The 22,335-nt window shown below is 44.7% G+C and overlaps 1 protein-coding gene across 5 annotated transcripts; it reads right to left on the reverse strand.

The window, feature by feature from the left end:
* Window positions 1–1,360: 1,360 nt before the first annotated feature.
* On the reverse strand, window positions 1,361–22,218 carry SETD6 (SET domain containing 6, protein lysine methyltransferase). Of its 5 annotated transcripts, none has more exons than XM_070952801.1 (9): window positions 22,083–22,218; window positions 21,615–21,759; window positions 21,119–21,260; window positions 20,442–20,636; window positions 19,235–19,355; window positions 18,765–18,945; window positions 17,599–17,741; window positions 4,760–4,901; window positions 1,811–1,897 (listed from the first exon to the last, which is right to left on the reverse strand). In XM_070952801.1, exons 1-8 carry the CDS (start codon window positions 22,191–22,193, stop codon window positions 4,800–4,802), a joined length of 1,140 nt encoding a protein of 379 aa, XP_070808902.1. In that variant the 5' UTR covers window positions 22,194–22,218; the 3' UTR covers window positions 1,811–1,897; window positions 4,760–4,799. The 5 variants fall into 5 exon arrangements, with proteins under 5 accessions (XP_070808901.1, XP_070808902.1, XP_070808903.1 ...); XM_070952802.1 differs by lacking the exon at window positions 4,760–4,901 and adding an exon at window positions 17,096–17,196 and having other exon boundaries at window positions 1,812–1,897; XM_070952803.1 differs by lacking the exon at window positions 1,811–1,897 and adding an exon at window positions 17,096–17,196 and having other exon boundaries at window positions 4,817–4,901.
* Window positions 22,219–22,335: the final 117 nt, after the last annotated feature.

Here is a 22,335-nt window from a genome sequence, read left to right on the forward strand (position 1 = left end):
TGATGACGTCAGGGTCAGGGGCGGAGCCTCCCGTTCTATAGAACCGGTGCGAACCGGGGGCAACCCACCACTAATCTATATACCAAAACTTGCTTGATTTCTGATGTGAAAAGTATATGCAAACACGGCAGCACATTTTAGTGTTCTGAATTTTAAAAACAGTTGCTCCAAGTATCAAATTACATGAAATAATTAAAATAACTAAAAAACACATTCTATGGAGTTGAGGAAAACATTGAGCTATCTTTCCTGAGTAGCTCATGCTTGAAGGTGTTAGAGACAACACCTTCACATTATTAAATAGAATAGCCAAAGTTTACATAAAGGTAAACTTTCCCCTGCCTAGTTGTGTCCGCTTCTAGGGGGCGGTGTTCATCTGTTTCTTAGCTGAGGGAGCCAAGACCATTTCTGTGGTCATGTGGCCAGCATGGCTATATGCCAAAGCATGGACACCTTTGTTACCTTCCTACTGAAGTGGTACCTATTAATCTAGTCGCATTTGCACTGGGGTGAGTAATGGGAGCTCTCTCATATGGCATTTGAGTCTCAAACCCAGGCTGTCACCTTTCCACGTGACAAGCTCAACGTCTTTAACCACTGAGCCATTGTGCCCCCTTAGTTTTCATACTGTGGGTCATATTTTAGATATACTACCTACCAGTTGCAGTATCCATTTATTTCTAGTCTTCATAGTAAAATGTTTATTGTTTGCCAAATTCCCTGTAATCTTTTAAGAATTGAACCTGACGAACTATTCCATGCTATGACAAAAGTCCAACTTTTTGTACATCTTTGTGACATTCTGATCACCAGCATCTTTAATTCTTGTGAATGAACTTTACCAAAATATATTGATGCCCGCAAAACTGTTCAGAGGTGTTATGTTAAAAGTGTTGACTTTGCTTCTGTGGTAGACATGGATAGACCATAAAGCTTTCTCTGGAGTAGAATTCGGAGATGGTTGCAAGAAATAATTGGAGAAGATATTGAATTGACACCAGAAATATTTCTCCTGGGAAGAGTAAAGAAAGGGTATGGAAAGGAAAAGGTCCACCTCCTGATACACATAACTACAGCTGCTAGACTGGCATACGCACAATACTGGAAAGAGAAAGACCCACCACCGGAAGAACTTATCATTAGGAAAATATTGGAGTGCGCAGAGATAAGTAAATTAACCCATGAAATAAATAATGATGAGAATTCATACTACTATACCGTGTGGGGAAGGTGGTACGAATGGATGAATGATAAAATTAAGGAAGGAGAAAAAGGTGCAGAAACCAATTAGAACTATATAGTATAAGTGACACCAGATTTTTTTTTCATGTAATTATGTATAAACACTGCATATCCGATGTCAAACAGAATTGTCATTATATTTTTATGTATATATAATAAAATCAATAAAATATTTAAAAAAAAAGACCATAAAGCTTTCTACTGAAGACAAGTCTGAGCAATTGGATCCTTGAGGGACAGAAACAAACTGTCTATGGAATTCATTTTTATTGCCTAGGAAAACAGTCTCCACCTGCTCAGAAGCCTCGTTCAGGCATCCAGCCCCAAAAGACTGCCACCCTCACAGCAGCAGCTACTTTGCCAACTCAAGCAACTGATGCAGAATCTTCTTCTGGCCATATCGCACTTGGAGGGCAAATTGCTCCCGGCAGCTTAATTCCAAATAAGCCTGCAAGTCTCCCAGCATCGTTTCTTCCTCTTTCAAACTGGAGGAGAAAGCCTTCAGTGTTAGTATTGTGGCATCAAAGAGAAGCTTCTTTTGAGCAGCACTCAGGTTGGGTATCATAGTAACTGACTGGATCAAGCAAGCAGTCCCTTTTCCATCAGTTTTGGCCTCTTTAAACTCCTTGAATTCCTCTGCAGACATAGTGAGCACCTGCAGTAAGACATACAAACACAAACATACCACCCCCAGTTCGAGATGTCAACCAAAATCAAATTTCACCAGGCAAACTCACTTTTGGGTTTCAATCTAAAACTGCTTTTCTCAGTGGATTTCAAGCAGGCCCAGCTCATCTTTTCTTAAAAGTCTGCCAATTTCATCCTTTGCAGGGTTTTGTCTTACATGCTGAATGCATGTAAAATGCATGTCGCAAGACAGCGAGAACGCTCATAGAGAAGAAGAGAATCGAGGACTTAATGGAAGTATTTTGCAAAACACCTAGCTAAATGTAATGCATACATAAACATAATGGGATGACAACGAGATGGTAATTTTCACAAGTGGAACACTTAATTTTTTCTCTTTTACTTCTCTAGTAAAATGTAGCATTGGTGCTGTTCTGCAATCACATGTTTTTCTGTGCTGGAAATATATTCCTACATCTTATTAAACAGGTAGAGGAAAACATCAGTAGGGACTCAAAAAATCTTGTTTGTTTATTTATTCCAATTTCCTGAATCATACAAAGGAGAGAAGGACGCTCTACTCCAGGCGATATTGTGTCTTTCCTAACACACCATTCCAAGCTCTAGTCCTCCTCTAGTCCTCTGAAGAACAGGAAAGCATCCAAACCCATCTACTCTTTAGCCCAAGATGCTGCACAATCTGCCCACCAAAACCAGGACTGCTACTCTGGGATGTCTACTCAGGCAGTAAAAGTTCATCCAAAACCTTACAACTAGAGCCAGAGCTAACAATTGTTTTGGCTCTTCAACCTCAAGAGCAAGAAGGAGCCACAGGACAACAGGAAGTTTCCGAACCCCATTTTGGCAGTACCCAGAACTCTTCCAAGACCATGTCAGAAATCTCTTGTCATTTGGGATCAGGAAAATACGACTGTAATGTAGCATAATACAGTTGTAAAACAAAACAGGCCACTTCATCACTAAACATTCTGAGGGAAAACCCTCATCCTTGCTCAAAGCAATTGACCATCCTGCATCAGCAACCTGCTTTTTCTTTCCTCAACAATGTGAAAATACCACCAACAGTACCACCAGCCTGTTCCTGGCTTACAGCAAGAGAGGGACTGGGTCTTTCCAGGACCACAATGTCCAAGGCTTCAGGCATGAGACCTCCTGAAGCAGCCTCTTTTCATTCAGCAGTTCCACACCAGCTGAAACTTTCCACAGCTACTTCCATGTCTCCATTTTCCTTCTAGGACCTTCCACTCTGATGGTCCATACTGACCTTTTTCAACATAAACCTTCCTCTGTCAGAAGGAACTATCCTTCCCGGCTGGCTCTGTGTGAAACAATAATGGTTAGCAGAACAAACCAAGGGGAGCTAAGCCATCTGAGGGACATTGTGAGATCCAAGTTTTTATTTCAGGAGAGCTTCTTTTCATTGCAGTAATGACACAGCTAAAGGGCTTAGATAAAGTATGGCTAGTCTAGAGAAAAGGACGACAAGGATTGACATGATAACAATGTTCGAATATTTGAGGGGCTATCACAAAGAAGGAATTGAAGGTAGATCTGCGCTGACGTCACAGTGAGACAGTTGTGGCGAATGGAGCTCTGTGGAGCCCAACCCAGTTCTGCCTGTCTGGAGGCTCTTCGGAGCCAAAGTCACCCTGTAGGGGTGACTAAGATAGGAAGGGCCCTCCGTAGATCGCAAGTGGGTGGTGTCCACTTTGCTCGATCCAGAGAAATCTTCCTGACAGGCAGAGAAGAAGATGGCCATTAATGGCTGAACCGGAGCTGTGACAGCCGGAACGAAGAAACATAGAAGCGGAAAGGGAAACCTAGATGCTCAGAAAGCACTTGACAATGTAAATTGGCAATTTATGGTACAACAATTAAAATGTATGGACTTTGGCAAAAAATTTACTTTGGCAATCTACACAAACCAGAGAGCAAAAGTGATTGTGAATGGAGACATGACAGAAATGTTTTTACATAAAAAAGGGCACAAAACTATCTCCACTGTTATTTATATTAACATTGGTAGTGTTAACTAGAAATATTAGACAGGATCCAGAAATAAAAGGAATGGAAATAAAAAAAGAAAAGTATAAACTACAAGCATTTGCAAATGACCTAGTTTTTATACTAGAGGAACCATTAGAAACCGGCCCCAGATTGATAGGGAAAATTGAGGAGTATGGAGAAGTTGCAGGATTGAAAATAAACAAAGAAAAAACTAAAATAATAGTAAAAAACTTACAGATAAATAAATGAATTGACAAAGAAAGTAGACCTTCAGATAGTAAAGAAAGTGAAACATTAAGGAATCTACTTAACAGCAAGATGTGCAACAAAGATGATAACTATACAAAGTTAATGCAACAAATTAAGTTGGACTTGGAGAAATGGAAGAACATACAACTCTCAATGATAGAGAGAATAACTACTATAAAAATGAACATACTACTGAAGTTACTTTTCTTATTTCAAACTGTAGGAAGTTAGCACCCACCCCTTTCCTGGAAGAGTGAAATATTTTAGGAAATATGAAAAAGGCAGAATATTATATTTCCCTGGGATAAGCATGTTTTGAAGCAGCTCCCATCTTCCTGCCCCCACCCTTTGTCAATGGGCCATTAAGGCTTGGGCCAGTCTATTCTACGTAACAAAGATCTACCTCCTTCAGGCAGAGCCATAGTAGGAATTGCCAAAGATCCAACAAAGATAGGATTAGCTCTCTACACAATATCAGCAGAAACTCACATGTGACCTGGGAAGCACATGTGACCATCGGCTAGCTAAGACCTCCACCCCCTGGGAGTCTGACAACCAATCAGAGTATTCTTTCTGGGCCCCAGGAAGTTCAAAGCCAGAGAGAGCATAAAACCTGAAAAACTCGCTGTATCTGCCCTTTTCTGTTCAGGAACTCAAGCCATGTGATCCTGTCCACCATTAAACCATCTTTCCAAGCAGTCTCCATGTCTCCAGTGTCTTTTTCCCCACTTGGAGCAGAACCTAGAAGGAGATTTCTTCCAACAAAACAATAAAGCAAGAAAATATTGGATGAAAATACATACATGGTTGGAAAAGATGATTAAGCAGCATGTAGATTTAAAACCAGAAATATTCTTGTTAGGTATAATACTAGAAAGCTATGACAAAGGGACTATATATTTAATGTTACATCTATTGACAGCAGCAAGAATTGTTAATATAATACTGTTAAGCACAATATTGGAAAAACAAGAACACCCCATCAGATGAAAATATAATTCGGAAAATATTGGATTGTGCAGAGATGGATAGATTGACATTGAAATTAAAAGATAAAGGAGATACAGAGTAATTTAACATGGAGTAGGTTTTATCAATGGTTAGAGATAAGAGGTAGAAATTAGATGAAGAAAGAGCATTGTTATGTTCAAATAAAATATGAATGTTGTTTATAACTATGTATGCTAATATAATCAATAGAATTATAAATAAGCTAATATAATTATAAATATGGTTAGAATTATTTTGTTGTATTATCACTAGTACTATCAGTATATATGTTACTTTTTCTTTTGTAAAATGGTATGCCCAGATAATACACTGTATTCAAAATACTTATATATAAATTTAAAAAAAAACCTGACTTAAAAAAACCAAAAAAATAGGCCAAAAAAACTGGCCTATTTTCCAAAGCACCAAAAGGCAGGACAAGAAAAAATGGGTGGAAATCCCAAAGGTACTTTTTCAAGAAGCAACTGGACTTTGTTTTTCTTTAAAGATGTTTCACTTCTCATTCAAGAAGCTTCTTCAGCTCTAACTAGATGGTGAAGAATGGAAGAATTTATACTCCTTGTAGGTCATTTGCATTCTTTTAGAGTCATTGAGGCCACTTCAAGGTTATCTGTGTCCTCAGGGTCACCTGAGTAGTGTAAATGGGTGTGTTGGACACAGGTGCAGGCAGTTGGGGATGAGTCTGCCTCTCAAAATGAAACACAAATGGCCCCTGTAGTCTGCATTTTTCCCCTGGAAATCCATTCATACTCCCATACCATTCGAAGGGTGTTCATCCTAAAGTGCATAGCTATTATATCTATGGGGATTCTCCAGGTTGACTGGACTGGTTGTCCCAAAGCTGCTTTTTCAAGAGGCAACTGGACTTTCTTTGGGACAACCATGACCTGGATGACTGAGAATGGTGTGGGAGTATGAATGGATTTCCAGAAAAATTGCAGACTACAGGAACAATTTGCACTTCAGTTTGAGATGCAGACAACACAGACTCATCCCCAACAGCCTGTGCCTGTGCCCAACAGTGAAGTATAATTATATAATTATAATCTATTTAAAAACTTTTCTATAGATTATAATTGCATCTGTGAGATACCTAATTGGCCACTGTTTTCATAAATGAATTATGTGGAACTAAATTGAGATCTTCAGCTGCCACCCTCAGGTCATAGACACTAGGATTGGTCTACTCCACCTCAGAATACTGTGACCCGGTATGGCTTAGCAGCTTCCAGACTAGTAAATTAGACACCAGAATCAACACCATGAGGATGCATTAAAACCATTCCGACCTGCTGGCTTCCTGTTCTAAGCCATATAACGCTGCCAGCTTTACAAAGCCAAGATGCACTAGTGAGAAAATGCAAATATCATAGACAACTCACTCCTACTGGTGCACACCGCCCTTCAATTATCAGCCGGAAGACTCAATAGCAATAGCACTCTCCAAATGATTTATAGAGTCAGCATATTGCCCCCAACAATCTGGGTCCTCATTTTACCAACTTTGGAAGAATGGAAGGCCGAGTCAACCTTGAGCTGGTGAGAATCAAACTGCTGGCGGTTGGTAGAGTTGGCCTGCAATACTGCATTCTAATCACTGCGCCACCATGCATTTGAATCCAAGAAGCCTCTGTTGGCATTTGCGCAACATCTCCCACCAAATTTAACATCAATTCCCAATGGAAATTAAATGGGTTGCTTGAAAACCTGGTGATAGGAAGACATATAAATGACCCCACAAAAAAGTTTAAACTACATCAGCAATGGACAATCCTGAATGGATTCACACCTCACAGAATCTGCTGGACTCTTTGTATAAATGGGGCCTAGTATCTTCCCCTCAATGCGACTATGAGTTCCCACATCAAACTGTAGACCACATCGTGAGCAGATGCAAACTGAGGGCATTTACCAGTCCAGTATCTGATTTCGTTCATATAAATGATGCTGTGCTTCAATGGTTAGATGACCCAGACCAGTGATGGCTAACCTTTTTGCCATCATGTGCCAGGAAAGGGGGGGTGGGGGAGGTTTGCGCATGCTTGCCCGCAACCATAATTCTATGTGCCCTGCCCCACACATGCATGCACAACCCCCTCTCCCCACAAGCTCCTGGCATGTGATGGCCCAGTAGGCCCATTTTTTTTTCTCACCTGAGTCCAGATCCTCTATGCATCTGGGGAGGGCGAAAACAGCCTTCCCCACTCCCTCGGAGGCCCAAAATGGCCCGTTTTCCAACTTTCAGTTGGACAGGAAGTGATGGTTTTTGCTGTCCCCAGCCTCCAGAGACTCCTAGACATCTCCCACCCCCCGTCCTCCGGAGGCAGGAAACAGCCTGTTTCCCTACTTCTAATGGGCCCAGAAGGCCTGAAAATCAGCGTGCGCTGGAGCTGAGCTGGCGTGCCAGGCAACATGGCTCTGCGTGCCATCTGTGGCACGCGTGCCATAGGTTCGCCATCACTGGTCTAGACAGATCTTTTTAACATTTAAATTTTATTGTGTTTTTGAAACTTTGGCAGCTATGTGCCTCTTCTTTTCAACTTGCTATTAGAGTAAGGAGTAGGAGGTGTTGCTTTAGAAATGAAACCTCAATGACTCTGTTGAAAACTGAGAGTCTAAAAACCTTTTCAAGGACATTGTAGCAGGTGTGGAGTTGAAGCAGACGGTTCTCAAAACAATGTGAAGTTGTTTATATGGACTATGTGAGAGGTTGGGGGTGAGGTCTGCAATGCACAAAAAGAAAGATGGAGGGGTGAAACAAGGGGAAACTTCCCTCCTGTGGCCATCGACTATAATCCAGACGGGAGAGGCAGACTTGCCGACCGGGGTTATTATTTATTTATTATTTTATTATTTATTTATTATTTGGACTTATATGCCGCCCTATCTCCAAACGGACTCAGGGCGGCTCACAACAATAAAACACATAAAGTCCAATCTTTCTTTTAAAAATACCCAATAAAACTATAAAAACCATTAAAATCCCCTCTAAAACCCCTTCAGTCCAAGTCAGCCAGGCGAAATAGTCATGTTTTAAGGCCACGGCGGAAAGAGCAAAGGTCAGGGACCACCCGAGCCCCAGGGGGAGCTGATTCCACAGGGTAGGTGCGCCCACAGAGAAGGCCCGCCCCCTAGAGATCGCCAGCCGACATTGTCTGGCCGCCGGCACCCCAAGGAGGCCCTCCCTGTGGGAATGCACTGGGCGATGGGGAGCTGTCGCTGGCCGCAGATGGTCCGCCAAATACCCCGGGCCTAAGCCATGTAAGGCTTTATAGGTGATTACCAGCACCTTGAATCTCACCCGGAGGGCAACTGGTAGCCAATGCAGGTCCCGCAGGAGGGGTGTAACATGAGAGTGTTGGGAGTGGCTGCATTCTACACCAGCTGAAGCCTCCGAGTGGTCTTCAGGGGCAGCCCCATGTAGAGAGCGTTGCAGTAGTCGATCTGGGAGATGAAGAGTGCTTGAGTGACTGTGCATCACGATCCAGGTAGGGGCGCAACTGGCGCACCAGACGAATCTGGGCAAATGCCCCCCTAGTCACAGTCTTCCAGAGTCAGCCATGAATCCAGGAGGATGCCTAAGTTGCGCGCCCTATCAACAGGGGGCAACACTTCACCCCCTATAACCAGCGATGGAATATTCCCTTGGAACCGAGATGCCGGTATCCACAGCCACTCTGACTTGGCAGGGTTGAGCTGAAGCCTGTTCCTCCCCATCCAGAGCCGCACCTCTTCGAGGCACCGGGACATCACGTCGAGGGCATCACTGGGCTGATTCAGGGTGGATATAAAAAGTTGGGTATCATCAGCATACTGATGATACCCCACCCCAAAACCACGGATGATCTCCCCCAGCGGCTTCATATAGATGTTGAACAGAAGAGGAGAGAGGACCGACCCCTGAGGAACCCCACAAGTGAGGGGCCTCGGGGCAGACCTCTGTCCCCCCGCCAACACCGCTTGCGAACGCCCGGAGAGGTAGGAGGAGAACCACTATAGAACAGTGCCTCCCACTCCCAACCCCTCAAGGCGTCGCAGTAGGATACCATGGTCGATGGTATCAAAAGCTGCCGAGATCTAATAGGACCAGGACAGAGGAATATTCCTTGTCCCGAGCCCTCCAGAGATCATCCACCAGTGTGACCGATGCCGTTTCCATGCTGTACCCGGGCCTGAAACCCAACTGGCACAGTGTTTCAGATATAGTGTTTCATCCAGGGCCAACGGGAGCTGATGTGCCACCACGCTCTCAACAACCTTCGCAATAAAGCGAAGGTTGGGGACAGGACGAAAGTTATTCAAAATAGCTGGATCCAAGGCAGGTTTCTTGAGGAGGGGTCTCACCACCTCCTCCTTCAAGGCGGCCGGGAAACTCCCCTCACCCAAGGGTTCATCAGTATCAGAAAGCTGAAGTAATACAGGAGTTGTTCCTCTGTTCCTGGTCCTATTAGACCTCTCAGTGGCTTTTGATACCATCGACCATGGTATCATGCTGCACCAGCTAGAGGAGTTAGGGGTGGGGGGGTACCGTCCTACGGTGGTTCTCCTCCTTTCTCTCTGTCCGGTCGCAGTCCATGTTGACAGGGGGGCAGAGGTTGACCCCAAGGCCCCTTTATGTGGGGTGCCACAAGGGTCGGTCCTCTCGCCCCTTCTGTTCAACATTTATGTGAAGCCGCTGGGTGAGATCATCCGTGGTTTCGGGGTGAAGTACCACCAGTACGCTGACAACACTCAGCTGTACATCTCCACCCCGGACCACCCCAATGATGCCCTTGAAGTGATGTCCCAGTGCCTTGAGGCTGTGCGGAACTGGATGGGGAGAACCCATCCAAGACCGAGTGGCTGTGGTTTCCGATATCCCGATATAGTCAGTTGGTGCCACCACTGACTATTGGGGGCGAGTCCAATAGTGGGGGCCCCCACGGAGAGGGCTCGCAACCTGGGTATCCTCCTGGACTCATGGCTGTCTTTGGAAGAGTACTTGACGGGTGTGGCCAGGGGGACTTTTTATCAGGTCCGCCTGATTCGCCAGTTGTGTCCCTTTCTGGATTGGGACTCGTTAAATATGGTCACTCATGCTCTCGTTACTTCCCGCCTGGACTACTGCAATGCTCTCTACATGGGGCTCCCCTTGAGAAGCACCCGGAGGCTCCAGCTGGTCCAGAATGCGGCCGCGCGGGTGGTTATGGGAGCGGCGTGGCGTTCCCATGTGACCTCCCTCCTGCGTGAGCTACACTGGCTCCAGGTGGTCTTCCGGTGCGCTTCAAGGTTTTGGTTACCAACTTTAGAGCGCTCCATGGCATCGGACCGGGGTATTTACGAGACCGCCTTCTGCTACCAATAGCCTCTCACCGACCAGTACGCTCCCATAGAGAGGTCTCAGGGTGCCGTCGGCCAAACAGTGTCGACTGGCGGCCCCCAGAGGGAGAGCCTTCTCTGTGGGGGCACCTACCATCTGGAACGAGCTCCCCCCGGAGATACGGAGGATCCCGGATCTGCGCACGTTTCATCGTGCTCTCAAAACATTTTTATTTCAGCAGGCTGGCCTGGCCTAACTCTCCCTTTTAAATTTTTAAATTGTTTAATCTGTTTTACAAATTGGGTGTTTAAAATTTGTTTTTGGCCAAAATATTTAATAATTTTAATGGACTTTTAATGTTTGTATTATCTGTGTTTTATCTTGGCTGTTCACCACCCTGAGTCCCCCGGGAGTAGGGCGGTAATTAATTAATTAATTAATTAAGCCACCACTTACTGCTGGAGGAGGGAGGCACATGAAGGCTCCTTGCCTGGCACCAAGAACTACATGGGTGAGTGGCCTCAGGAAGGCAGTAGAAGATGAATTTCCTTTAACTTTATCAGAGGCTTGGGCAACAAAAGGCAACCAAAAGATGAAATGAATGGGGAGAACCAGTGGAGTGGAGGCTTCTTGTGCCACCCCAAAGTGGGTCCCACTCACTCGATTTTGGGTCCCACTCACCAGTTTGCTACACCATCCCCATTCTCCTAACAGATGGTAGTTTATGTCACCCAACTGGAGTATTTGACTTACTTTCTGGCTCAGGTGTGGAATTATTTAGAAAGATATGGAGGCAGATACCCCAAGGATGGATCACATGTGAATACTATTTCCACGAACCTGGAAGGGATGCAGCGAAGTGGTTGGTGTATAAGGATATAATAATAATAATAATAATAATAATAATAATAATTTTATTTCTATACCGCCCTTCTCCCGAAGGACTCAGGGCGGTGTACAGCCTATTTAAAAACACAAAAAACACGACAACAATTAAAATTTAAAATCATTAAATAATTAGGCTCCAATTAAAATAATTAGGCTCCAATTAAAATCCCAGAAATTTAAAATACCCCAATTTAAAACATTATGTTAATAGCCCTGCCTGGCGGAACAACAGGGTCTTCAGAGCGCAGCGAAACACCCGGAGGTCGGAAATCTTTCGTATTTCGGGGGGCAATTCATTCCACAGGGCTGGAGCTCCCACAGAGAAGGCCCTCCCCCTGGGTGTCGCCAGCCGACATAACTTGGCTGATGGCACCCGGAGGAGACCCTCTCTGTGGGAGCGAACTGGTCGGTGGGAGGCTATTGGTGGCAGAAGTCGGTCTCGAAGGTACCCGGGTCCTATGCCATGGAGCGCTTTAAAGGTGGTAACCAACACCTTGAATCGCACCCGGAAGACCACTGGGAGCCAGTGCAGCTCGCGCAGGAGGGGTGTCACATGGGCACAACGGGTTGCACCCATAACCACCCGCGCGGCCGCATTCTGGACCAGTTGGAGCCTCCGAGTGCTCTTCAAGGGGAGCCCCATGTAGAGAGCATTACAATAGTCCAACCGGGAGGCGACAAGGGCGTGAGTGACCGTGCGCAAGGCGTCCCGATCCAGAAAGGGCTGCAACTGGCGAATCAGGCGAACCTGATAAAAGGCCCCCCTGGCCACGGCCGTCATATGCTCTTCTAAAGACAGCCGTGCATCCAGGAGGACACCCAGATTGCGAGCCCTCTCTGTGGGGGGCAAAGATTCACCCCCAATAGTCAGCGATGGCACCTGCTGACCATATCGGGGCGCCGGAAGCCACAGCCACTCGGTCTTGGAGGGGTTGAGTCTGAGCCTGTTCCTCCCCATCCAGGCCCGCACGGCCTCCAGGCAGCGGGACATCACATCAAGGGCATCGTTGGGGTGGTCTGGGGTGGAGATGTACAGCTTATGGGCCGCCTCACCATAAGGATATGGTGAGGCGGCCCCAGAGCTCCAGGATGTGGATGGCTTCATGCTACGGAATCAATTTGAAGATTCCATTGAGGCAAGGAAGATATCAGCGTTCCAAATTATGATCTCCTCCAGCGCTGACATGAATGAGAGAGGGAGAAGCTTTGCTTTAATGCTGAGATGAACTTTTACCCAGTTTCCTGCTCTTTAGTAGATAGCGTTACCTGGGTGATAGAGGGAGGGGGGAATTCCTGTGAAAAGAAAGTGCTTGGGACAAAGAGATGGATCTGCACGATGGCCAATGAGACATTGGGATTGAAGAACGGAAAGGGAGGGGTTTGGAAGGAGGTGCCAGTTTTGGCTGCACAGAGTTCAGGAATGTCGTTCTTTCTATTCTTAAATAAAAAAAAGATTCATTAGAGACCTTGCGTTTGAGAATGAAGTTTATTTAAGATAGCAGCGAAACCTGACAGAAGACAGGTGTGAGAATCCAGACGATCAAGCAAGGGAAGCAACCGGTTGCTGAATACATTAGGGAATTTCGTAGCCTTGTGACTTGTCTGAGAGGGTGGCCTGAGCATATGCTGGTCTACAAATTCCGAGATGGATTAAGCAAAGAACTACAGTATATCACAGACGTGAGTACACCCTCTCACATTTTGTAAATATTTAAGTATATCTTTTCATTTGACTGAAGAAATGACACTTGGCTACAATATACAAGAGTATACAGTGTAAATGTGCTGTCCCCTCAAAATAACGCAACACACAGCCATTAATGTCTAAACTGATAGCAACAAAAGTGAGTACACCCCTGAGGGACTTCCGGTTTGGTGTCACGGGGATGCAGTCCGGGAAATAGCAGGGCTCTGAAGAGCCCCGCACAAACCCCGACTGGCAAACCGCCGCTAACAGGTCTGTGGACCTACCCTGTCCTGAAGGGACAGGGGAGAAAGAGGGATCCCTTGGGCGGCTGAGAGGAACGGGCAAGTTCCTCGGAGGCTGGAGGTAACCCTTTAAGTCAGCGGCGGGGGACGGCAGCCATGGCGGCTGCCTCGAGACCGTGACAAATCAAGACAAGCAACACGCAGGAGGAAGGAAGAGAGGACGATGTGCTTCGGAGCCAGGTGAGTGACACCAACCCAATGTGTGAATAAGGATATTTACAAATAAGACCCCCAGCCTTACCTAGCGGCTGAAGATCTGAGGGGCTTGAAGAATAAGGAAAGATCTGAGGGGCTTGTAAAATAAGGAAAGGAGTTAAAGACCCTTCAAGAATCTTACTTTAATACTGATTGATTGGAATGAATTGCTTATTCACTAAATAGAGCTGGATATTCGAATTTTCTTGTTAAAACTGAAATGGATTTGACTTTTGGAAAAGAGAAAAGCGATAATTAAGGATTTGCCATCTTTAAAAGCCAGACAAAGAGATTAAATGGATTGCTACATAAATGTTTCAAAATGGCAATTGAAGCTGTGACTAAATGGAAGTGTTGATTGCGGAAACTTGTTTTTTCCTGAAAAGAACCTATTTGACTCGTTACATATTGTAGATTACTTTGAAAAGAACTATGGTTTTTTGAACTTTGGAGATTCCTATTCTGTCTTCTAATGGCTTTATAAAGAAAGAAGAAGCACAATGACTAATAAACTTTTAACTAACTGGCGTAGCAACAAAAGGTTTGGCGCAGGAACGGAAGTGGAGAAGCTGATGGATTTTACTGGAAACAGATTTTATAATAGAATTAAAAAGAATATGCAGAGTTCTAAGCGTGGAAGTATTGACTTTGAATTGAAATGCTTATGGACAGATAAGGAAATGAAGAAGCAAAATAGATAAATCAGATAACAATGTTTGAATGTTTAATTGTTTAAATGGTTCAAAGTTTAAGTGAGCTTTAAATAAAAACAAGAAGTGCTTATGGTAAAATAAAGATAGAAAATTAAAAATAAAAGATAATTAAAATAGAAGTGGGAAGTTAAGGTGACTAATAGAGATATTTCCATAAAAGCATAATTTGATGTAGCATGTTTTAGTTTTAATTTGATAACAAAGTGGTGGATGATAATTATGATTAATTGTTAATGATTATAGATGATATACTAAGGTACACAGAGGGAAGTCATAATTGAGATTGAATTTAACATATGTTGGAAATGATTAATATCAAGAAATAGATGGGGATACATCCTAGAATAGTTGGAAACAGTGGATTAATAGATAACATATTGAAAAAGAAAATTTTAAAATAAGTTAGCAGAATAGTAGTTGGAGTTAAGGAGAATAAGATGAAAATTCAGCCAAAATAATGTAATGCTGGAAATCAGCCAAATAAATAGTTGGAGTTAAGGAGAATATGCTGAAAACTCAGCTAAAATAAGTAATGCTGGAAATCAGCCAAATAATAGGTGGAGCTATGGAGGAGAATGCTGGAAATCAGCCAAAATAAGAGAAAATGCTGGAAATCAGCCAAATAATAGTTGGAGTTATGGAGGAGAATATGCTGAAAACTCAGCCAAAATATGTTATGCTGGAAATCAGCCAAACAATAGGGGGAGTGATGGAGGAGAATGAGGAGAATACACTGAAGAATAATTATTAATAAGGGGTAAAAAAGAAAATGTTGGGTGATAATTAAAATAAAATGGAAAATTTTGAGACATCTGTGTAAAAGTTTAAGATCAAGATAGGATGAATTGGGTCTAGAAAACAAGAAAAATAGAAAGAAATTTTGATTAATAGATTGAAATAAAAATTGAGTTGTATACATTTGGAAATTAAGATTTGTGGTGATAAAATTGTAAGGTAAATATATAGATTAATAGATTAGACTGGTTTTGTGTTTAATGTTGATGTTAAAAGGAGCAATAGAAAAAAAATTTAGACAGAGCGGTATTGAATTTTGATTTATAATTGAATTTATAATTGAATATAAAAATGAACTTTGCTTTAGTAGGAGATTAAGATATATGATGAGATAATAGAAAGATTTAAATTAAGATGCTGGAATTTAGGTTAAAATTATTTGTTTTTATTTGTTAAATTAGTATACCCATTTGTGACCGGACCAAGACTTCGTTCTTGAGAAAATTTTTCTTTTTTATGTTTATGTTGGAAAAAATTAAAAAAAAATTACAAAAAAAAGTGAGTACACCCCTAAGTGATAATGTCCACATGGGGCCCAAGTAGCCATTTTCCCTCCCTGGAGTCATGTGGCTCAGTGGTACAAGGTCTCAGGTGTGAAGGGGGAGCGAGTGTGTTAAATTTCGTGTTATCGCTCTCACTCTCTCATACTGGTCACCGGAAATTCAACATGGCACCTCATGGCAATGAACTCTCTGAGGATCTGAAAAAAACGAATTGTTGCTCTTCATAAAGATGGCCTAGGCCCGTGATAGCAAACCTATGGCTACAGGTGGCACGCATAGTCATATCGGTGGGCACATGAGCTCAGCTCCGGCATGCATATGCGCACCAGGCAGCTGATTTTTGGGCCTTCTGGGCTCACTGGAAGTAGTCAATAAAAGAGTAGGAAAAGCAATACTGGGATACAATCCCCAAAATGACAGAATGATCTCAGTTCGAATCCAAGGCAAACTATTCAAAATCACACTAGTCCAAGTCTATGCCCCAACCACTGGTGCTCAAGAGGATGAAATTGACCAGTCTATGAAGCCCTACAGCACCTTACAGAATTAAGACCAAAAAATGATGTCCTTATTATCATGGAGGATTGGAATGCTAAAGTAGGAAGCCAAAAGATAACCAGAGTAACAGGCAAGTTTGGCCTGTTACTGACAAAATGAAGCAGGGCACAGGCTGATAGAATTTTGTCAAGAGAATACGATAGTCATAGCAAACACTCTTTTCCAACAACCCAGGAGAAGACTCTACACATGGACATCACCAGACGGTCAACACATAAATCAGATTGACTATGTGCTCTGTAACCAAAGATGGAGAAACTCTATACAGTCAGTAAAAACAAGACCAGGTTTTGTAGCTCAGATCATGAGCTTCTCGTTGCAAAATGTAGGCTTAAATTGAAGAAAGTAGGGAAAAGCACTAGGCCACTCAGGTATATATGATTATATCCCTGATGAATATACAGTAGACGTGACAAATAGATTTAAGGAATTAGATCTGGTAGACAGAGTACCTGAAGAACTATGGATGGAAGTAGCAACTAAAACCATCCCAAAGAAAAAGAAATGCAAGAAAGCAAAATGGTTGTCCGAGGAAAGAAGGGAAGCGAAAGGCAAGGGAGAAAGAGAAAGATACACCCAGTTGAATGCAGAATTCCAGAGAATAGCTAGAAGAGGTAAGAATGCATTCTTAAATGAACAGTGCAAAGAAATAGAAGGAAACAATAGAAACAATAGAATAGGGAGGACCAGAGATCCCTTCAGTGTCTGGTCAAGACATTTGTGCAGCATATTTATAGGCTGCATGGAGTCCCTAAAAGTATCATCTCAGACAGAGGGGTGAAGTTCCCCACAAAATTTGGGAGAGAATTCATTTGATCAATAGGATCGTATCAATGACTCAGTTCTGGATTTCATCCTTGTCACTGAGTGGCAGAACAAGCAAATGCAATGATAGAACAATATATAAGATGCTATGTAAATTGACATGATTGGGCTGAATTATTATCGTTTGCTGAAGTAGCATACAATAATGTGTTACATAGCAGCACAGGACTTACCCCTTTTAAAGCCGGATCGAATATCTGGCTATGCCTGAGATCCCTCAAGAAACCCCCTCTTCAACATCATTAACAGAGCACATGGCTTGAGGTAAGCAAAGCTTTGGGAAAAGCATAAAACAGTAAAAAAAAACCCAACAGTTGAGTGGATAAGAAAAGATCTACTCAAAGATGCCTTTCTACTGCAATCAGTAGGAGAGCTTTGGGTTTCACATCCAGTCAAAGTGGTTAATTGGAGAATGTGATTTATGACATGGCCAGGGAGGAGGGGAGAGACAAGGTCATAGGGGAACATAAATCTATGTGGGATTAATTCTAACTGCATCCAAATATTGCCGAAATGGTGCTCCTAATAAATGACTGTATTTCTTTTGAAATTTGGCTCGTGGCTCATGAATTAATTAGGCATCTTTCGGAAACTTCACATCAGGGAGCATCCAACTGGCCAACTCTCCTGCTGCTTAACCAAAATAATTTCCAGATTAGGAGGTCAGATCACTCACCTGTAATGCCACCGAGAGTTCCTCCTCAGTGAAAACTCTCTCCCAGCCAATCACAAACGCCCCTTCCTCACCCACCATTTCCTGATGGCAAAGGAAGTTCCATTGGTCCATGACCAGCTTCTCTTCCATGTCTGTATCTGTGGCTGATTGAATAACATACAGTCAGAAGCAGCTCTGAAATGCTTGTTTGAGAAAGAAACAAACCTGTCCTTCTCTGGTTCAAAAACCTTTTGTCTTCCTGGTTTAAATGAATAGTGGCAAAGTAGCAGTTCTCTCCTACTTAAGTGTGATCTAGTTGGTTGGAATTTACAAATAAGCAACTTTCTCAATCTGGTGAACACAACTGAAATGTTCGGTGCAGAAGAGACTTCAACTCCATTCTAAGAAAACTGAGTGGCTGCAGCTGTTTTGGCCAACAGGGTCAGGGAAGTTACCACCCTTGGGTGGCCTTGTGCTTCACCAGTTAAGGCCCTTCGGGGTCCTTCTGGACTCCCAGCACTGCTTAGAGCAGGTGGCAGCCATGGCCATGAGGGCCTTTGCAGGGGTTCTCCTGGTGTGCCATTTCTGCCCTTTCCTCAGTTGGAAGGCTCTTCAGTTTTCACACCCTGCTGAACTCACAATTGGATTATTATGCTGCATCTACATGGGCTCATACAGCTGGCTTAAAATGCAGCAGTACCTGCAGCAACAGGCCTATCAACCAGCCCTCAATGGATTGTCTTCAATCATTTCTGAAGTGGTGTAGGGTTTCCTGCCTAAGCAGGGTGTTGGACTAGAAGACTTCCAACTCTGGTCCTGTTCTGTTCTGTTCTATTCTTATTTCTGTCTGTCCAGGAAATTCCTACAAGTGAGTGTGCTTTCCAGGTTCTCTTTTTGTTACTGTCAATCAATCTGTTCTGCCATGAACAGTCTCTAGTTCAATTGAGCTCTATTAGAGGCAGAAAGTCCTCAAACACTGGAAGTGCCCCCCACTTCTCTGAGTGCTATATAATCAATCACAATGGCCTCTCCAGCCCACCTTCCATTAAGCTTTCAGGAGATTTTCAGATGACCTGCCCTCATGGGCGAGGTCTGTTGTCTGACTGAACCTTTCTGTTCTGAAACAGAAAATCTCCAGTTTTCAATTTGAGGTGTTCCTCGTGCTAAATAAGGAGTGAGCCACTTGCCTTGAAGTGCAGCTTTCAGCAGCGTCGACATTTGGATGTCAGCAGAGTCATTGGTGTTGCCAGGGTAAGCCTCAGCAAAGCCATACATGTGGAGGAGCTGCCAGTTGGCCATTTCTCCGTATGTGTTGAAGATCTCCTGGCCTTTGCGGACAGGCTGAGTGGTGACCATTTTCAAGGACTCCTGCCAAGACAGCAGGAAAGCTTCAGATTCCTTCTTCTTTTGCTCTCCTGAGTTATCTCTAGAAAAAAAGCTTTGCCTGCCAATCATCTGCAGATGATTGTCTCTCAACAGAAGTCATTTTCACTTCTACTAAGTGCTGAGCTGTGCTTACTCCACTGACCTAGAACAGGGCATCCAGGGCAGGGCACAAAAAGGTATCCCTGCCCTGGATCCCTCTTCAAAGCCTTCTTGGAAATGCACGTCTCAGGGCAATGCAATCTCAAGGATGGCAAGTGAGGCTCTTGCTCACCGGAGAATATTCCAAGTTGGCATTGTGGTTGGCCACGTGATTTAGAAGATCTGCCAGGGGCACCATCACTGGAGGATTAGGTTCTTCCTCCTCTTCTTCCTCATTCAGAGGTTCTTGGAAACTGCATCAAATGAGAAAGAAGTGACTGAAGTTCTTGAAGGAGAACAAAATTACATTGAGGCAAATAAGGAGAGCAGCTATGGGATCCCAAAATCTGCTGTAACTAGTTGTAACTAGGCTGACAGCCAAGCGGCCGCTAAATCCATAAATTATTTGGTTAAGGTTTCTTCAGTGTCCAAACTAAGTAAAAACTATAGAAGCTTTCTACTAAAACCTCAGAAAACAGATGGTTGCAGTAGTTATGTGTTATATAGTAAGGCTAGTCCTTGTTTAGTGACAACAACTGGGACTGGCAGCTGTCATTAAATGAAGTGATTACTAAGTGGAAAATCATGTGACAGAAATCATGCTTTCCTTCTCTATCCCCCTTAGAATGCTCACATTGGCACTGAAATAATTAGCAAGGGGGGAATGTTTGTATTTAGAGAGTAAGCTAATAATAAATAAAAACGAATAAGATCCATGGCAATAGTTTTACTCAGTGATCAAAAATATTTTAAGTATTTTAATTATTTTAAATTTGTTTTTTGGTTTTATAATATAAGCTGCTCAGAGTCAATTGTTGAGAGTTATCTACAGAAATAAAATAAAAAGCAAATAAGTAAAACAGCAAGAAATATATTAGGCTGTTTGCATGATGCGCTAGCAGCTGCCACTGCCACGCTTTTGATGTGTATTCCCCATTAGGTACTTGCTTACTCTCTTGTAATCCCTTCCTCTCCAACCCCTCTGGTCTGCAAGAGAGAAGAAAAATAACAAGTCAGAGACACATTGGGTACTGACAGTAATGGTGATCACATGATCAGGGGACACCATAAATATCATAAATGTAAGCACTGGTTGTAAAATTATTATTTGGCACTATTGTACTTCAAACAGTCCCTAAACAAGGCAGTTGGTAAGCAAGGTCTACCTGTATGTTTACTTAAAATGCAACCATTTCACATCTGTCCTGCCCAAACACTCCTCTCGGAGGCATATGTGATTTTGATAAAATATTCTACCTGCAAAGAAACTTCTTTCTTTTATCAGGAAGATTTTCTGTCTTGCTTTCTGAGGCTGCCAATCCTTGGCCTCTTCCTCTTACCTGTAAGCCATGACAAATGCCACCAGCCTCCGATAGAGCTCCAGTGTGTGCACTTTCGGGTTGAAGAGATCTGGGTGGGCCTTCAGGAAGGGCAAGATGATAGAGGAATACTCCATCTCGATATTGGCCAAGTCTTTCTCCACAGCTTCGAGGACTCCTGTCCCTTGCAGAAGCCGTGCCTGTTCTTCAGGACTCCTGCACAAGAGAGCCAGCAGAAAGAGCAGCTTCCTCACTGGAGGCGAATGCCATATTAGGAGACAAATTTCTTGTATGGCTAATTACAATTGGCCAAATAAAGTCATTCTATCCTATCCTATCCTATCCTACCTCACCTCACCTCAAAAAAAGAAACTATGGAGGTTGGAAAAGCTTGCTAGTTCTTCACACATCCATTTCACACTTAAACACAGCTTTTGTATCTGCTTTGCTGAGAGATTTAAGTTTAGCTTCTGACAGAAAGCAGCTTTCATAACAGAAGAAAGGACAGCAGAAGAAGAGTGGAAAAGGGCCTGCTATTTTTTTAATGTGTGTGTCTTTTCTATTCTTCATTTGATCTTGTAGGCCAGCTTGATCTCTCCAGTCCTCCGTAGGCCTTCCTAGCTTCAGTGCATTGTCTTCACTGTCTGAACACTTGCTACAGTCACAGGTAAAGAAGCCAGTGTGGCAGCTCCTCTTACCAGAACATGGGGTGATCCAAATCAGTGAACTGGGGCCAGAGAGAGAAATAAGGCCCCCAACGGGAACTGCTAACTGTGCACTCGTAGAGGAGAGAAATCAGAAGAGGAACCCAGCCCGATGAGCTCTGAAGGGAGGCTTCTTCTAGCGAAGGCAGAGAAAAGGAAGGAGTGGAACATCAATGGAGGGAACAAATCCCCCCCTCCAGCACTTCCAAGGAGCTGCAGACGGAGGAGCCCTCTGCCACCCTCGGGTGGGGCAAAGGAGTCTCTAAAGAACACTGTACTTCTCTGCCCAGAGATGGGAATCTCCCCCCTTGGCAGAATACTTGCATTTGCTTCTTAGACTTCCACCCCACCTTCCCTTCAGGGGAAGGGTTCAGAGCGAGCGACCACCACGGCAGAAAGCCGGGGCCCCTTCAGCACCCGACCCACCTCATTGCCCGGCGGCGGCCCAAAACACGCTCCGATCCCCCCTCAGCACAAGCAGCGCCGGTACCTTTCCGCAGGAGGGGAGCAAGGGCGCTGGTGTGCTGGGACAGGAGCGCCGTCCTGGGGATGCTAAAGAGCACTTCGCCGGCGACCAAGCTCTCCCTGGCCAGCAGCCCGTAGGCGGCCACGGTGCCCTCGCGGCTCACGCCGACCTGCAAGCAGGAGAGGGCAGCGGCCGAGAGAGGGGATCGCCGGCGGACCCCGGGGGAGGCAGGACGCGGCCGATGAAGCCCCCACCCCTCGGCTGCCGGGCTTCTGATCGTGCAGGAGCGCCCACATGCAAGGCGCGGGTGGGCGCATTCGGAGGGTCCTCGGGCGAAGGATCCGAGAGGGCCGCCATGGAACAGCCGCCACCTCGGACGCCGAGATCAGACCGGAGCCCCGGAGGAAGGCCCGAGGACGGGCGGGTGGGGGGGATGCTGGGACTGCCCGAGAGCCGCACAACTCGGACTCGGAGACCCCGGCGCAGGCCTACCTTGGCGCTCAGCTCCACGCCGGCCTCGGCGCACCAGCGCAGGAAAGCAGGCAGGGCGCGCGCGGGAGACGCGGGGGAGCCGCGCCGGGGTCGCTTCGCCGCGCCCGCCATCGCCTTCGCCCGCTGGCTCGCAAGAGGCCGGAGGAACCCGGAAGGAGGGCGGCGGGCCGGAAGCGGAGACCGGAAGGAGGCGGGGCCGGAGACCCGAGGCGCCCCCCCCGCCCGCCTCCCCCCCCTCCCCCCCAAAACGCCG

This window comes from Pituophis catenifer, unplaced genomic scaffold, assembly GCF_029215685.1.
Source record: "Pituophis catenifer annectens isolate HBS135680 unplaced genomic scaffold, rPitCat1.0.hap2 SCAF_13, whole genome shotgun sequence".
Classification (NCBI taxonomy): Eukaryota; Metazoa; Chordata; class Lepidosauria; order Squamata; family Colubridae; genus Pituophis; species Pituophis catenifer.

Coding starts and splice junctions, on each gene's coding strand:
- SETD6 (XM_070952800.1), bottom strand. CDS start 22,193: ATGGCGGGCGCGGCGAAGCGACCCCGGCGCGGCTCCCCCGCGTCTCCC. Junction 21,261..21,614: donor TGCTCCCCTCCTGCGGAAAG/GTACCGGCGCTG, acceptor TGCCTTCGCTAG/AAGAAGCCTCCCTTCAGAGC. Junction 17,742..18,764: donor GCTGAAAGCTGCACTTCAAG/GCAAGTGGCTCA, acceptor TTATTCAATCAG/CCACAGATACAGACATGGAA.